The 19039-nt window shown below is 36.9% G+C and overlaps 1 protein-coding gene across 1 annotated transcript in view; it reads right to left on the bottom strand.

Annotated features, from left to right (window-relative positions):
• Positions 1-19039, bottom strand: part of lonp1 (lon peptidase 1, mitochondrial) — a 55280-nt gene that overhangs the window by 18606 nt on the left and 17635 nt on the right. Inside the window, exons 8-10 of the mRNA XM_063032642.1 lie at positions 18402-18622; positions 13002-13140; positions 4728-4906 (exon numbers count right to left, since the gene is read on the bottom strand). Coding sequence (XP_062888712.1) covers positions 4728-4906; positions 13002-13140; positions 18402-18622 — 539 coding nt within the window. The remainder of the gene's footprint in view (positions 1-4727; positions 4907-13001; positions 13141-18401; positions 18623-19039) is intronic.

Raw genomic sequence — 19039 nt, 5'->3', positions numbered from 1 at the left:
CGTGCGAGCTTGATTTCAATGTTTAAGCAAAGTTTGGATACGTTCATGGATTATAGGGGTATGGAGGACTATGATCCCGGTGCAGGTCAATGGGAGTAGGCAGTTTAAAAGGTTTGGCATGGACTAGATGGGCCAAAGGGCCTGCCTATGTGCTGTTGCAACTCAGGTTAATTAAACCCAAAGATGTAATGTTAGACGAGGTTTACCAAATTTAAAGAAGAGCTATGCGAGAACGAGGCATGTTTAACACAGGTGTGGACAAGCAACAGAAACGCAATAAGTTATAGAAACTAACTAAATATATAAACTGTTGAAAGTGGAACTAGTAGTTAGTATCTCTACCCTACTTATTGGAAATCCTCAGGGAGAAACCCCTGGAGAAAAGACAATATTGATAAAAGATTTATTGAAGCTACGACTATAACGAGCACTAGCTACAGCGAGATGAAGTAGGCATAGGGCAGTGTCCAAGATCTCTTCTGAGTAACCAGGAATTAGCTCTGTTTAATCATACCATGGGACTTGGTGAGTTAAAACACTTTTACTGTTCAGAGTGTATAATTTGTGTGTAATATTTCAGTATTGCTGTAACTGAGAAATGTTTGGAAATGACAATGTGATATTGAGTTATGTATTTAGAAATTGAAAATAGAATGCGTACAAGAACTGTTGTATACAGGTCGAGTTTTTTTTTGTGTAAGCTTTGTGAATCGGCTTTCCATTGATGACCCACCATGTCATCTATCAAACTAAGAAAGAAGATGGCAAGCCACCCACGATCGAAGAACCAGCAAGGGAATGGAATGCTTCAAGATGCAGAGGATTTAATACGGTTGGTTGGATGTATGAGTTTATTTCCCATCCAAAGGATCTGAATTTGATCTTCTGGAAGAACTGATTATTTTTGCCAAGGCTTTGATAAGTGACTAAATGAGATTTACTTTGTTTAAAAGTTGTGATGTTGGAGAGTTTGTTGTGAAAGAAGTTAAGCTGTATATATTCTTAGAGTTGAATTTGAATTTGTAGACGTACTGACTCGAAATCATAATACTTAAAAATAGGAAATCAATTAATTTCCTAACTAAGGATAAATAAAAAGGTAAATATTAATCTGTAAACCTTTAAATAGGGAATAACACTAAATCTAATTATTTAGATAAATTGGAGTAATAAGCTATTCTAATGAGATTCTAACTAAAAAGGAATTTGGTTTTCATTTGATATCTGAGATTTGGAATCTAAAGCAGAATGTCAGAGTTTTGAATTGTGCTTACTCGTAAATATTTTGTGTACACTTAAACGCCACTTAATGCTGAGGATGCGTTCCTCTGCTGCGCTATGTAAATCAGCGCTATGTGGGGTCATTCTAACACTAAGTAAATGGATAAGTGTGTCTGCTAAAAAAAGAAATCAAACCCGAGACATATGATATATTATTTTATGTATACACAGTAATTTGTGGAGTTAGAAACATGCAAGTAGGCTTAACCTGTACATCAGTCTAACAGCAACAGTAGAGGGAAGTGGGTGGTGGAGGAGGGACCAAATTGTGGGTGCCACTTCTTCAGTAGGTGTCGAGATTTGACTGCCTTTTCTTGTTTCCACTCATGAAGCAGTTCATGGTAGAAGGAAATCATGTTGAGAACACCTCATTTTGCCATATTGCTTCACTCCCAGTCAGGTCATTAATAACGAACTGGTCTGTGATTTGAGTGATCGTGGTGATGCTAGTGCTGAGGAATTTTGTGGTGAGGTTTCTTGCTGGTGCTTAAACTTCTCCACCTGTGTCCTCATATTCACCCAGAATGCATTGCCCTGCCAATTCTTGAAGCTCTTTGTTATTAAGCTTCTTGCTGTGTGCACCAACCGCTTCACCAGAGATACGTATGCTATGGAGATTACTGCACTGTTTAAATCTACCAAACCAACCTCTGCTGGCTGTAAAACTTACTGACGCATCTTCATCTTGAATATAACTGAAGTTGTTCCTTGCCTTTTCCATTATCATCATCTGGCTTAGGGCTATGTTTCATTGTGTTTGGTCATCTACCCATGTATTGTATTTAGTATATTTTCCATTTTTTCAAGCAAATAGGTCCTTGAATGAGTCACCTTCATTAATAATAACTTTGAGGTTGTCGTTGCAGAAGCTTTTATCTTGTCTGCATTTTTTAATAATTGTTCTGACCATCGATGTAGCCAACTTCAAAGAGGCACCAACATCAACCTGACGCTCACCAGCTTCCAAATACTTACAATTTCACATCCCAGCTAATGCTTTTCCTAGACATCTTAGATGTACTACCCTCAGTGGAAGTTATAGACCATTTTCCAGACATTATGGGTGAAAAAATGAAATAAATTGGCGAGGGAGTAAGAATGTTTACTTACGTGGGGGGAGGGAGAGCGTATGTAAAGGGCTTACATTGGCTGATTGAATGTTTACTGTAAAGGCAGCTGCTCGAGAAGTTTTAAGTATTCTTTAAAATGAATTTTCGTCATTTAAAAAAAATTTCAATCAAGAATTGAATAACCACATTGTAACGAATCTGCGGGGTCTGAGTGTGTATTGCTATTTTTTTAATAAACAAAACTTACCTCCAGAAGTATATGTTTTCTATTCACTGCCTCCTTCCGATACCTAGAGCTTCTGATGGCCCACTAGCACCTGGTGTAGTACTACATAATTAGATTTTTCCTCAGAGAGCGCGGCGACCAGTCACATGAGTTAAGGTAAGCACTACATAGGTGTTACACTGCACTATGTACTATGACTCTAATTAGATGAGGATATAAATTGTAGAAGTACTGAGATACAGAGGGACCTTAGAGTATAACTCCAGTGATCCTTGATGGTGGCAACAGTAGGTAGATAATGTGGTTAGGACGGCTTGTGAGATACTGGTCATGAGTCAGGACATTGAAAACAGAAGTAGAAAAGTAATGCCTCAATTTTTTAAAAACATTAGCTGGAGTAGTGTGGTGTAGTTCTGGTTACCAAAGTACAAAAAGGATGTGAGAGCACTGGAGAGAGTGTGGAGGGAGGAAATTTACTACAGTATTGCCTGGAATGGAGTACATCAGTTATGAGAAGAGATTTTATCCCCACTCCCAACCCATCAAAAAAAAGAATACTATACCCTTATTGGCAGCAGATTTCCTTGTGTTTTTTTTTTAAAAAAACATCCAGATTCAGTTGCTACTTTTAAAGCCACTGGCAGTATTCCAGAATATTTTGGAACCTCTCACCGACAGAGCCGTTATCATTGTAGCTGTAATTTTAAAACATTGGAAACGGGCCAGCAAGTCTGGGAGTTGTCAGCTTTTGGCCCCTTTCACTTCTCCATTACTTTCTCTTTACTGGCATTAATTACATCACCTTCCTAACTCTCATTAACATTTGTTTCCCTGCAACTTCCAGTACATTTTTCAGTAAGAGCTTTTCCTTCAGGACTAGACACATATCCTGTACTATATTCTTTGAAGAAACTCCAACCTCCTGTAGTTTACCTAACAGATTTTTTTTCCCCTAGCAACACACACAACACACTGGAGGAACTCAGCGGGCCAGGCAGCATCTATGGAAAAGAGTACAGTCGACATTTCGGGCCCAGACCCTTCATCAGAACTGATGATGAAGTGTCTCGGCTCGAAATGTCGGCTCTACTCTTTTCCACAGACACTACCTGCCCTGCTGAGTTCCTCCAGTGTGTTGTGTGTGTTGCTTGGATTTCCAGCTTCTGCAGATTTTCTTGTTCAAGATTTTTTTCATAGTTTACCGATAAGCACTATATGGCATTAAAGGCAGACTAGCTTAAGTCTGTAATATTAGTGGCAATTTTGTGTTCTTTCTTTTTGAACATAACATTTAGTGAATAATACCCACAACAGAAATGAATTCAATCTACACTCAGTCCGCATGAAGGGTTTCAACCTGAGATATCAGTTGTCCAGTTCCCTCCACATAAGCTGCCTGACTCACTGAGTTCCTCCAGCATCTGATTTTTTGTTTTGCTGCAGATTCCATCTGCAATCTCTGGTCTTCACTCACTGTGGGTTGGTAACTCTTAAATCTTACTACAAGCTGCCCTCTTGGTTCTAGGGCATAATTTTTCAAACTCTATCCTGAAGACAAAAGAAATTCACTAGCTTTTCTGCTTCACCATTTAATTTTATCTATTTAGAAGTTAAAATCCACCATTAAACCGTACTGCATTAATAAATTATGCCACTTCTCATCTGTAATAATCCTAATAAGGCACTCTCACTGTATCATCTCAAATCATACAAAGTAGCCATCTAAAATCACTATTGATACTCCCCCCCCAATCAAATTCCCCATCCTATAATGCTGTATATTCAGTTCTTAATCTAAAAAGGCTCAAGGTTATCATGTTGTCCTCTTAAAATTTCAGTTAAATTTCATACATCAGTGGCACCACTGGGTAAGATCACTATTTGCACACTCTTCTTTGCATGGCTACTGATTAATCTGTATAACATTGTGACTCAGAGACATAACTATTAGATATTTCGTAAAGATTAGTGAATTATATATAGTCTATTTCAACTTTTGAATAAAAGACTAAGAAGTGCTTTAAAAATCCATCAGAATGACATTCAAGTTCCAAATTAATTCTATTCAAAGATTTAATACTAATCAGAACACAACTGGAAGTATTTTAAGTGAAATTGTATAGCTTATAGCAATCAGGTTGTAGAAGTACCTGTGACCCTTGATTTCCGCTACATCAGTCATTCCTCCAACACTGAATCGGAAATATTCTCTGTTCAATGCTCTTGCTATAGACCGAGCAATGCTGGTTTTGCCAACACCAGGGGGACCATAGAAGCACAGAATCTTCCCTTGAGTAGTTCCACGTAGCTGGCTCACTGCAATAAATTCCTGCAATCACAAAAGTGGTTATTGCACTTTATACAATGAAAGGCTTAAACACATCCACAGTAAGTAACTTTTGCAACAATATTATATGGCTTCCAGTGCATTTAAAATCCTGAATTAGATCCCAGACTAAGGCCAAACAAGGCAAGACTCTTTCAAAAGATAACTTTATGCCATTAATGGTTGATAGGACTTTAAGGACAACTGTAGTGCACGGACTGGATGTAATTTTAAGTCCACATGAAGTCAGTTAAAGAACTGAGACACCGATCTAAACATTAATTTTAATTTCAGTGACAATAACACCTATTAAATGAGTAAGCAACTCCACCTTCCGCCTGTGGACATGTAAGACACAGCGTCTTTCTGTCTGCCTTTAATTTCTCCCTTTCCCGACTTAAACTTTGAAATTTTAACTTTATTCAGTCGGATCTGTCAAACTGATAATTATAACCATGGCTACCTTGAGAAGCACTAAAAAAATTCCCGATACAGGTAACGGTAAATCTGAAAAAACTGACGAAGCTTCTGAAGAGCCAGCCTGGGGTAATGGATCAGAGACTCAAATGAGCTCTATTGTCGCTGAATTAACTCAACTGAAAGAAAGTCTTCTTCCTTTGGAGGGAAAAATTGATTCTTTGAGCTTGGATCTTAAAGAAGTAACTCCTAATGCAGCTGATATTTCTTCTCATTTGGAAAAAGCACAACGTCGGATTGTTGATTTGGAAGCTCGTTCTTGTCATTATAATATTAGAATTGTTGGATTGAAAGAGCAATCAGAATCTGCCGATATACTGGACTATTTCGCTAAAATGTTTCAATCTCTATTTCCTGAGGCGTTTTCACAACTGCCCGATATCGAAACAGCCCACAGGATTGGAACTCCGAAAGAAGGTAAAAACAAACATGTTATTGTGCGTTTCCTCCGTATTCAAGATAAAGACCGTATTATTAAACCGGCAAGAAAGCAAAGACTGTTTGAATCTCAAGGCTCTGAGATTCATTTCTTTCAAGATTTTCCATGTGAAGTTGTTCAGCAACGTTCTGGATTGGCGACTGTAATGTGAATGGCCTTTCAAAAACAGATCTATCCCTCCCTTCTTTATCCAGCTAAATTAAGGTTTTTCACTAAAGACTCTGGGGTTCGTATCGTTGAGGATCCAGCCGATGCAGTGCGTTTTATTAATTCTCTCTCGGATGAGTCTGAAGCCTGAAGTTTAAAAGACTTACAATTATTTGATCGTTTTGCGATATAAGGAATGATGAGATCGGAAGAATTGAGAAGTATAGAAAGTCTTGCTACTAAAAAGTACCTTTATCTTTGAAATAGACTGGTTTGGACAGTTTTAACTTTAGAAGATATTTTATGGGATCTTTGGAAGACTAGAAATTTTAAACCATTTAGAATTTCTTTCTGTTTGCTACATACATGAATTAATTGTTTCTTTTTGCTTTGTATGGTTTTGTTAAGAACTTTTAACTACTATTCGGTGTTTTTTAAAAATTTTATAGATAGATGTAAAAAAATTTAAAATGGCGACGTTTTCTTTTCTGTGCAAATATTTCAAAAATTTGTTTTGGAAGTGTTTTTATTCTTATCTAATGTTATGAAGGTTACTTTCTAAATTGAAGGCCATTTCTGTTAACTTGTTTTTTCTAATTTAATTGTAATGGGTTGTATGTCGACTGTAATGAGTAGTATACCTGGGAGAGGGAGACAGATTACTTTTTTTTATTTGTACCTTTTACTTAGGCAGGTGGAGTTCAGAATTGCTTCTATGCATTTCTCGGGGTTTGCATCGATTAATATCCATTTATTTCTGGGCTTTGTAGGTTGGGTGGGGTTTTTTCTCTTTTTTTATTTCTATTTTTTATTCCCATTATGGAATTCCAGAGGGTACGCAAATTATTATCATTGTTGTTTATCATCGCAATTTAAAATTTCTTTATCCTGACATGGGTTTAATTGTTTTCTTTAGATATAAAGTTTCATGATGTTAGTTAAACAGTTAAATGTTTTAAGTTGGAATATCCATGGTTAAAATCATCCTATTAAGCATCAGAAAACATTTAAAATTATTAATCGATTCTGACCTGATATAATCTTTGTACAAGAGACACATGTAAGGTTATAAGATAACAATCGATTTTTAAAATTTTGGAAGGATCCTCAGATTCATGCAAACTCTCAAAGTAAAATTAGGGGTGTTTCCATTTTTATTGATTCCAATATTCCCTTTAATCAGGAGGATATTATATTTGATATTAATGGTAGATTTTTGATTGTTAAAGGAACAATTTACAATAAGAAAATGGTTTTGGTTAATATATATGGACCAAATACTGACGATCCTTCCTTTTTTAAAGATATTTTTGCTCTATTACCTGATTTAAATGAATACATGTTATTAATGGGTGGAGATTTTAATATTTGCTTAAATCCCTTGTTAGATAAATCATCATCTAGACATCAACTCCCTAATCGTTCTGCATCACTTATTAATTCCTTTTTAATTGATTATGGTTTAATTAAAGTCTGGAGACATATGCATCCTACTGATAGAGAATATTTCTTTTTTCACATGTTCATAACAAATATTCGAGAATCGACTATTTTATAGCTGACCCTCGACTTTTACTTAATGTTCAGAAATGTGAATATGATGCAATTGTTATTTCTGATCACGCTCCTTTAAATTTAATATTTGATTTGAAAGATGTTATTTTTTCAAGACCACCTTGGTGTTTTCCAGAACATTTGTTATAAAGTTCAGATTTTGTTGAGTTTATTGAAACTCAGATAAAAGAGTTTTTTTCTCTTTAATAATACAGGAAACTTCTCAAAGTTAGTAATTTGGGACACGTTAAAAGTTTATTTACGTGGCCAGATTATTCCTTATTTAGCTAAGTTGAAGAAACAGACAAGAATAGAATTAGATAAAATTGCTAAACAAATTAAAGAATTAGATAATACTTTATACTTTATTGTCGCCAAACAATTGATACTAGAACGTACAATCATCACAGCGATATTTGATTCTGCGCTTCCTGCTCCCTGGATTACAAATACTAAATATTAAAAATAGTAAATACTAGTAAATATTAAAAATTTAAATTATAAATCATAAATAGAAAATAGAAAAATGGAAAGTGAGGTCGTGCAAAAAAACCGAGAGGCAGGTCCGGATATTTGGAGGGTACGGCCCAGATCCGGGTCAGGATCCGTTCAGCAGTCTTATCACTTTTGGAAAGAAGCTGTTCCCAAATCTGGCAGTATGAGTCTTCAAGCTTCTGAGCCTTCTCCCGGAGGGAAGAGGGATGAAAAGTGTGGTGGCTGGGTGGGTCGTGTCCTTGATTATCCTGGCAGCACTGCTCTGACAGTGTGCGATGTAAAGTGTGTCCAAGGACGGAAGATTGGGTTGTGTGATGTGCTGCGCTGTGCTCACGATCTTCTGCAGCTTCTTTCGGTCTTGGACAGGACAACTTCCATACCAGGTTGTGATGCACCCTAGAAGTATGCTTTCTACGGTGCATCTATAAAAATTAGTGAGGGTTTTAGGGGACAGGCCAAATTTCTTTAGTTTTCTCAGGAAGTAAAGGCGCTGATGGGCCTTCTTGGCAGTGAACTCTGCTTGGTTGGACCAAGTCAGGTCATTTGTGATATTGACCCCGAGGAACTTAAAGCTTTTGACCTGTTCCACTTGCGCACCACCGATGTAAATTGGGTCATGCGGACCGCTACTTCTTCTGAAGTCTAGAACCAATTCCTTCGTCTTGCTGACGTTGAGGGATAAGTTATTGTCCTCGCACCATGCCACCAGGTTCTTAACTTCTCCTCTGTACTCAAACTCATCATTACCCGAGATACGGCCTACAATTGTTGTGTCATCAGCAAACTTATATATTGAGTTTGATGGAAACTTGGCTACACAATCATGGGTGTACAGTGAGTACAGCAGGGGGCTGAGTACACAGCCTTGTGGGGCACTGGTACTCAGAGTGATTGTAGAGAAGAGCTTGTCCCCTATTTTTACAGCCTGGGTCCTGTCTGTGAGGAAGCTGAAGATCCAGCTGCAGATCTGAGTGCTAAGGCCCAGGTTCCGGAGCTTAGGAATCAGTTTATTTGGAGTGATGGTATTAAAGGCAGAGCTGTAGTCAATGAAAAGGAGCCTTACGTATGCATCTTTATTCTCCAGGTGTTCTAAGGAGGAATGTAGGGCCAGAGAGATGGCATCAGCCGTTGACCTGTTGCTCCTGTAGGCGAATTACAAAGTGTCGAGGTTGACTGGTAGGCTGTGGTTGATGAGTGCCATAACCAATCTCTCGAAGCACTTCATAGCAATTGATGTCAGAGCCACAGGTCGATAGTCATTCAGGCATGCCACCTTGCTTTTCTTCGGCACTAGGATTATCGTTGCCTTCTTTAATATCAACGCAATCCTTCCAAACGTTGAATTGTTTAAAAGAAGAGTGGAACTACAATCACAATATAATTTATTATTAACTTACCCTATTGAAGGATATTTGCTTAAATTAAAGTCAGTTTTATATTTTTGGGGATAAAAATAATAGGCTATTAGCTTCCCAGTTAAGAGCTGCTAAAGCTAAAAAAAAATTTTAAAGATTCGTAAAGATAATGGAGATATAATAAGTAATTCTGAAGATATTAATAATATCTTTCAGGATTTTTATTCCGATCTTTACAAATCTCAGTTTCCAGCAGATTCCTCTAAAATGAAAGCTTTTTTACATAAGATTAAATTTCCTCAAATTATTGCTGAAGATCAACAGATCCTCGATGCTCCAATTGTTGAGCATGAAATTCAGAAAGCTATATGCTCAATGCAATCAGGTAAAGCTCCCGGACTCGATGGTTATTCAGTAGGATTTTACAAAAAATTTGAAAAATTACTTTCTCCATACCTTTTGGAAATATTTCATGAATCTTTTGAGAAAGGTAATTTACCCTCTTCTTCTTATGAAGCTTCTGTTTCTTTAATCTTTAGGAAAGATAAAGATCCTACTGAATGTTCATCTTATAGACCTATTTCGCTATTAAATGTGGATGCTAAAATTCTTTCCAAGATAATGGCTAACCGTTTGGAAAACATTTTATCTAAAATTATCGCTATGGATCAAACAGGCTTCGAAAAAGGCCGTTATTCTTTTTCGAATGTTCGGAGATTGATGAACATTGTATATTCACCATTATCCAAAACACCCCAATGTGTTATTTCTCTGGATGCAGAAAAGGGATTTGATAGAGTTGAATGGACTTATTTGTTTAATGTATTAGAGATATTTGGCTTTGGTAATAATTTTAATAAGTGGATTCAAATGATCTATAAGAACCCTATTGCTACCGTTATTACTAATAATCTTAGGTCTCCTTTTTTTCTTACTTTCACGAGGTACTCGACAAGGGTGTCCATTAAGTCCTTTATTATTTAATCTCACACTGGAGCCTTTGGCTATAACAATCCGCGAAGCTAAAAATATTCATGGTATCTCTATAAATGGGACCACACATAAGATTTCTCTTTATGCAGATGATCTTTTGGTTCATATCTCGATTCCTGAAGATTCTATTCCTAATCTTTTGGAATTATTAAATGATTTTGGAAAATTTTCAGGATATAAACTTAATTTATATAAAAGTGAATTGTTCTCTTTAAATGTTCCTGTTTTTATATATAAGGATTTGTGAATTCAAAAGAATTGTGAATTCTTTTAAATATTTGGGTATTATCATTACAAAAAAAATAAGGATCTTTATAAAGCTAATGTAGTTCCTTTATTGGACTCTATGAAACAATTATTTTCTAGATGGAATCCTCTTACACTTTCTTTAATAGGTCGTATTCATGCTGTGAAAATGATGATTTTCCTTAGACTTTTATATATTTTTCAAAATATACCTATCTTTCTAACCAAAAATTTTTTCGATCAAATTGATTCTATTTCATCCTTTATTTGGAATAATAAAAAACCAAAAGTTAACAAGTTTCATTTACAAAAATCTAAAAAGGATGGTGGACTCGCGTTACCTAATTTAAGATTGTATTATTGGGCTGTTAATATTCGACAATTATGTTTTTGGTTATATTGGCTCGATAAGAACCAAAAACCAGCCTGGATTGATTTGGAATTTAAAGCTATTAATCAATTTTATTTAACTTCACTATTAGGAGCTCCATTACCTTTACAACTTGCTAAAATTTCCGATTTTAAATTTCTACCCTGTTATTAAACAGTCCCTACGGATTTGGTTTCAGTTTCGCAACTCTTTTAATTTTAAATAATTTAAATTGTCTAGTCCTGTATTTCGAAATTTGCTATTTAAACCTTCAATTACTGATCCCATCTTTCTTTTATGGAGAAATAAGGGGATTTGTTCTTTTGCAGATTTATTTAGTGATGCTCGATTGATGTCTTCTGAAGAGTTAATTAGTAAATATTCTCTCTCTCACACACATTTCTTGCAATATTTACAGGTTAGACATATTTTTACAAAAATATGTTTCTATGTTTCCATATATGCAAGAATCTGATTTGTTGGATACCATTTTGAATATGAATCCCTTAGTGAGAGGCTCCATTAGTAGAATTTATAACTTATTTATAACTACAAAAAGATAACCTCTCACTAAAGATTAAACAGGATTGGGAGAGAGAACTTAATATGACTTTTGTTAATGAAGATTGGTTGCGAGTTCTGAAAATGGTTAATTCTTCTTCGATATGTGCCAATCATTGTTTAATTCAGTTTAAAATTGTTCACCGTTATTATTTAACAAAGGAGAGGCTATCCAAAATATTTCCTAATATAGATAATTATTGTGATAGGTGCAAAAATGAAGTAGCTACTTTGTCACATATGTTCTGGTCATGTCCCTCATTGAAATCTTTTTTGGAAATCTTTATTTTCTACAATTTCTAAAGCTTTCAAAATTAATTTACAACCTAATACATTGACTGTTCTATTTGAAATAGTTCCGCATCACATTCAGGGCATTTCATTTTCAAATCAACATGTAATTGCATTTGTTACATTGTTGGTAAGAATAGCTATTTTATTGAAATGGAAAGATACCTCTGCTCCTACACTAACTCAATGATTTTCCCAAGTAATGTTATGTCTTAGTTTGGAAAAAATTTAGAAGTAGAACTTTTGATCCCTGATTTGATTTTGAGAGAAGGTGGAGCTCTTTTGCTAAATATTCATTTAATTTGAATCAATTTACATGGTTTCCTTCCAATTTCATGTTATATAAATATGATTTGGCGGTTGTTGCTTTTTTTCTTTTTATATCTATAAATGATTGTAAGACGTATTGCTCCAGGCGTTAGATCCTAATGGTTTTTTTTTCTCTTTTTTTGTTTTATAGTTAGTGGGGGTTTTTTTTTTAGTTAGCTGGGGTTTATTTTTTCCCTTCTTTTCCTTTTTTTTTCATTATCATATGTAAGGTTTTTTTTCAGTTTTATTAATTATATACATAGTAATTTGTTGAATTTCTGTATTTTATAGCTGTAGAAGATTATATATTAATAAAAAGATTTTAAATGGAATTAAATAAGTAAGCGGAGCCTTTCCCCAATATAACCTAAATTTAAAACACACAGGAAGAATGAGGTGATACCTAGTTGAACTCAGAAGGCAGACACGCAAGTGCAATCTGCTGAATCAGTAAAAAGCAGGGCTTGGTTACATTCAGAACATCTTAAACCCAAGCTCCAAGCCAGAGTCCAAATAACTCCAACTAGGATCTATAATTAGCTTCACTGATTCCCAAGGGAAAAATGCCCGGCAACCTACACAACTACTCCCTGTAGGGAAACAGGTCATGTCTTTCAGAACTTCTGATAAATGATCATTGACGTGAATCCTATTTCTCTTGCCACAAATGCTACCCGAGATGCTGAAAATTTCCAGCATGTTTAAGTTTCTATTCGAAATTTTCGGCATCTAATTTTTCCCTGGGTTCAATACGAGTCCAAACTGTTCAAGTGAAATCAATACAGGCTATAAATCTGTATGTCAACACAAATCATTGACCCTTGGGTCTGACTGATTAACAAGCCTATGCAACTCTCGTACCAGGATGCGTTTTTTGACCTCTTCCATGCCATAATGATCTTCTTCCAGCACCTCCTGTGCTCGTTTCAAATCCACATTTTCCTCACTGCATTTTCCCCAAGGCATTGTTGTCAGCCAGTCCAAGTAATTTCGGGTTACGCTAAAGGAGATGAAATGGAAACAGAATGTCAGCAAGAAAACAATAATATTATTTTAAGTTGAATTTAAAATTTGATTATACTACTTAAAATTTGTTATGAATTAATTTAAAAATATTGAACAGTTATCTTATTGAGTTGAAGTTTGCATTGACTTGTACCCACTGAACCCTGACACAACTTGATCTGTGTTCAGGTTTTTTTCTTTGTTAGACTAGAAGTTTGACTGCAGTAAAAATAAGCTCAGAGTCACCAAGATTTTAAGCTCTAATTTCTAAGCAAAGGTCTGTAGACTGACATGCACTTGCAAAATTTTCAGCATACTACAGTGCAACACAAGTATTTGAAATGTATTTAATGGATTATAAGATTGTAAGAGATAGGAGTAGAATTAAGCCATTTGGCCCCTCAAGTCTTCTCTGCCATTCTATCATGGTTGATTTATTATCCCCTCAATCTCATTCTCCTGCCTTCTCCCCATAGTTAGTAAACACGACAAAGTTTAAATAACTATCAACCTCCGCTTTAAATATACCCAGTGACTTGGCTTCCACAGCCATCTATGAAACAAGCTGCTGGATGAAGTGGTAGAGGTAGGTACAATTATGACATTTAAAAGACATTTGGACCCGCAAATGGATAAGAAAGGCCCAAAGGGACATGGTACAAAGACAGGCTGATGGGCTCAGTTCAGACAGAAAACTTGGTTGTTATACGTGATGTTAGAAAGTTTGTGAACACTGAACCCTCTATTTCTGCATAAATCTGACCTAAAATGTAATCAGATCTTCACACAAGTCCTAAAACTAGATAAAGAGAACTCAATTAAGTAAATAACACAAAAACATTACACTTGTTCATTTATTTATTGAGGAAAATGATCCAATATTACATGTACTTGTTGGAAAAAGTATGTGAACCTTTGGGGTAATGTCTTCTGCAAAAGCTATTTGGAGTCAGGTGTTCCAAACAATGAGATGAGATTGGAAGTGTGGGTTGTGGAGGTGCCCTGTCCTATAAAAAAAAGACACACAGTGAGGTTACTGACAGAGCCTACTCTTCTCAAGAAAGATATGTTCATGTGCATCATGTCTTAATCAGATCAATTTTCAGAGGACCTTAGAAGAATTGTAGATGCATGAAGCTGAAAAGAGCTACGAAAATATTTCTGAAGACCCGAGGGTTCATCAGTCTACAAAATTGTCTACAAATGGAGGAAACTCAGCACTGTTGCTACTCTCCCTAGGCGTGGGCATCCTGCAAAGATCACATCAAGAGCACAATGTGCAATGCTGAAGGAGGTGAAAAAGAACCTCAGGATAACAGCAAAAGACCTGTAGAAATCTCTAGAGCTTGCTAAAGTCTCTGTTCATGTGTCCACTATAGGAAAAACACTGAACAAGAATGGTGTTCATGGAAGGACGCTTTGCTTTCCAAAGAAAAACACTGCCACACGTCTCAAGTTTGCAAAAAGCCACCTGGAAGTTCTGCAACGCTTCTGGTACAATGTTCTGTGCACAGCTGAGACAAAAGTTGAACTTGGCAGAAATGCACATTGCTATGTTTGGAGGGAAAAAGGAACTGCACACCAACACCAAAACCTCATCCTAACTGTGAAGCATCGTGGTTTGGGGCTGCTTTGCTGCCTCAGGGCCTGGACAGCTTGCAATCATTGAGGAAACAATGAATTCAAAATTGCATCAAGACATTTTACAGGAGAACATCAGGGAAACAGTACGTCACCTGAAGCTTATTACAAGTTAGATAATGCAACAAGACAATGATCCAAAAAAAAGAGTAAATCAACAACAGAATAGTTTAAAAAGAAGAAAATTTGTGCTTTGGAATGGCAGATTCAAAGTCCTGACCTTAATCCTATAGGAATGTTGGGGAAGGACTGGAAGCAAGCAGTTCATGCAAGGAAGCCCACCAACATCACAGAGTTGAAGCAGCTTTGTAAGGAGAAATGGCCTAAAATCCCTCCAAGCTGATGTGCAGGACTGATCAATGGTTACTGGAACCATCTGGTTGAAGTTATTGCTGTACGAGGAGGTCACACCAGTTACTGAAAGCAAAGATTCACGTACTTTTTCCGACAAATAGATATAATACTGGATTATTTTTCTCAATAAATAAATGAACAAGTATAATGTTTTTGTGTTATTTACTTAGTTGGGTTCTCTTTATCTAGTTTTAGAACGCGTGAATATTTGATCACATTTTAGATCATATTTATGCAGAAAGAGAGACAATTCTACAGGGTTCACAAAGTTTTCAACACCACTGTATACAAGTAGCATGTCTGCAATCTTCTGACAAGCAGACTTGCACTTCAGTGCACTGACAGCTCAAATTGATATGCTACGTTACTTCACATATTATAACTGACTACATGTCATAATTAATAGTAAATCTCATTTGCCATAAGATAAGAGTTAGCACGGTAAAATGTAAAATCACTGTAGTTGTAAGCAGCCTAAATAGCACACTGCTATTTTGAAGAAATGATATGGTCACAATTGGATTGTATTCAGCTGCCTACATGCATTCTTTGTTTCCTGCTGAGCTGTTCATTACCATCTTTCACCTCAGTATGCAAGAATTGGCAGCTAGATTATCAAGTAAACAGGATAGTGGTTCTCCCAAGATTTGAGTAGAAGTAGGTACAGAACTCCCAGGAATCCTGAAGCGACTAGATCAACTCAACATAGTAAAGCACCACAGTCGCATAGCAGTCAGCATGATGCTACTATAGCTCAGAGCATCGGAGTTCAATGCCAACGTTCTCTGTACAGAGTCCCTATGTGCCCTCCCCATGGAATGCTTGCATTTTCTCTAGGTCCTCCGGCTTCTTCCCACAGTCCAAAGACGTACAAAGTAGGTTAATAGGTCATTGTAAACCATCCGGTGATTAGGTTAGGATAAAATCAGGGTCATTAAGGGTTGTGGGGCGGTGTGGCTTGAATATTCCATGCTGTATCTCTAAATATATTCAGTAAATAAAAATACATTTATAGATTCTCACTGAAATGGTATATAATTACAAACTGGCTCACATGACTTTAATGCGTCTTCCCAACTTTTAATTGCTCCATGAATTTTAAGTCCAATTTTAACTTAATATTGTTGTTTTAGCATTTGGCCATTTTCTTGGCATATCCTTTTGAATCTACATATCATCTATTTCCTATCAGACTACTTTAATCCTTTCATATGGTTTCACTAAGATCAATAATTATATAAATGTTTTTCTTTGAGAATTACTACAGAAATTAAATTTCAAAAGAAATCTTCATATGAGATTGACATTCTGAAAGGCACATACACAAGTTATTTAAAATTAGACTGTCAACTTTTTATTGCAGAGAATATTTCAACCCATTTTGACTTTTCACTGCAATTTATCTGCTTGTCGCTATTTTGCTCTTACAATTATATTTTAATTCATCAACTCCAGGAATGTATTTTCTTCACCATCTTTCACATAACAGGGTGTTCAAAACAATGCCTGAGGTGATTGTGGTACCAAGTTAAACTAATTGATTCTGCCAGAATATAGTCTATATTCCTCCATCCTCTACCCATTCATGTGCCTGCCTAAATTCCTCTTAAAAGTTATCAGATCTTCCCAACAGTGGGTTTCGGGCCCTCCTATTATCTGTGTTAAAAAAAAACAACTGCCTTCCAAATCTCCTTTAAACTTTCCCCCTTTCACTTTAAGTTTGTGTCCTTGAGTATTGGATATTTCCATCCTGGGGAAAAGACCATATACCAAATTATGCCTCTTATAATTTTATCAACTGCAATTAAGTCTCCCCTCAGCCTTTAAAACTCCAGAGAAAATAATCCAGTTTCTTCAATTTTTCCTTATTGCTAATAGCCTCTAATTCTGGTGAACTTACTTTGCACCTCTCCAAAGCCTCCATTTTCTTGCTATAATGGGGAGGACAGAAATGAATGCAATATTCCAGATGCAGGCTAACCAGAGTTTCATGAAGCTGCAACATCGAGACTCTTGAACTCTGTGCCTCAATTAATAAAGGCAAGCATACCATATGCCTTGCTCATCACCCTATCCACTTGTGCGGCCACTTTCTGGGAACTATGGACTTTGACCCCAAGAACCTTCTGTACATTAACACTGTTAAAAGTCTTGCCATTAAGAATGTACAGTATCTTTACATTTGACCTTCCAGTATACAACACTTTGCACTGGGCTGGATTAAGCTCCATTGTCATTTTCTCTGCCCATATTTCCACCTGATACGTCTTGCTGTATCATTTGACAAACTTCCTCATTATTTTCAACACACAAAATGCAGGAGGGAGTCAGCAAGTCAGGCAGCATCTATTGAAGCAAATACATGGTCAACATTTCAGGCTGCGACCCTTCATCAGGACTGGAAAGGAAGAAGAAGCCAGAATAAGGTGGAGAGAAGGGAAGGAATAAAAGCTGGCAAGTGAAGCCAGGTGAGGGGAAGGTGGGTGGGATGAAGGGAGAAGCTGGAAGGTGATAGGTGAAAAAAGTAAAGGGCTGAAGAAGGAATGTGATAAGAGAGGCCAGTTGACCATGGGAGAAAGGAAAGAGGAGAGACATCAGAGAGAGGCGATGGGCAGGTGAGGAGAAGGGGTATGAGGGGAACCAGAATGGGGATTGGGAAAGGAGGGAAAGGGGAGGGAGGAAAAATTACCAAAAAGTTAGAGAAATCAATGTTCATGCCACCAGGCTGGAGGCCACCCAGATGGAATATGAAGTGTTGCCCCTCCAACCTGAGAGTGGCCTCATTGTGGTAGCAAAGGAAGCTATAGATTGACTTGTCAGAATGGAAATGAAGAGTGGAATTAAAATGGGTGGGCACCGGGAAATCCTGATGGCCTGAAGGAGCATGATCTGATCATGATCTTGATGAAGGGTCTCGGCCTGAAACATCAACTGTTTATTCCCAACCGGCTGAGTTCCTCCAGCATTTTGTGTCTGTTGCTCTAAGAGTAACTGCTTAATGCTCTGGATTTCCAGCCTCCGCAGAATCTCGTGTTTCTCATTATTCATAAATCCCTTAGTTTTTGTGTCATTTGTAAGCTCACTTATCATACCACCTAAATTTTTGTCCAATCATTTGTACATGCCACAAACAGATCTTACCAAACTTCAAATTTTCTCTCTACCAAAATAAAGCTGAAGAAATGTTCCATTCCCTTCAATAAAAGAACAGTAAGGAAACTGGAAAAGTTCTGTATCTGTAAAAATCTGCGGGAATCTCACTTGAACTCAGAAGAATGATTATCAAGCAAGTTGAGTTTGTTCAGTTCTTCATCAATAACCTCCATGACATGCTTCGGAATAACCAATTCCTTCAGCCTTTCTCGAAACTTCTCCTCAATGGCATCTTTATCTTCCTTCTCCAGCCCCAGCTCCTTTTTAATAATCTTCAACTGCTCTTGAAGCAAGTACTTACGATGAGTCTGCTTGATCTTCTCTTCGACCTAAGAATGAACAAAGTCACTTTATAGCCGGGGTGGTAATGGAAACAATCTCCCATTACCCATTAAATGCTCCCGATGGCATGCGCCTCAAATACCCTCTGGCAACCAAGTCCAGGTCCTGACCTCCACGTGTGGCTTAGCTACTAAGCCCAGCGGAACTGTTTCTACTGACAGCAGAAGAGACAAAGGCAGCTTACTGACACCTTAAACTCAGTCACTTCGGGCAGATGGGGCTCGTCAGCTGTGGTTGGCAGCTCATCTAGGAGAGTGAAAACTCTGTTCTCAAACCTCTACTGTCTTGTGGCTATACCCACTTATGGGGAAGGCTTCGGGAGTAAACCCTGAGGGAAAAATTCGGAGCTGGAATCCCTGAGGCAGTCCTACGTTGAGTTCAATGTTGACTGGTAACTCCTGCAA

The sequence above is a fragment of the Mobula hypostoma genome, chromosome 24 (assembly GCF_963921235.1).
Source record: "Mobula hypostoma chromosome 24, sMobHyp1.1, whole genome shotgun sequence".
Lineage (NCBI taxonomy): Eukaryota > Metazoa > Chordata > Chondrichthyes > Myliobatiformes > Myliobatidae > Mobula > Mobula hypostoma.
Note: the sequence above shows the minus strand (reverse complement) of the source record. Positions and strands in the feature narration are given on the sequence as shown.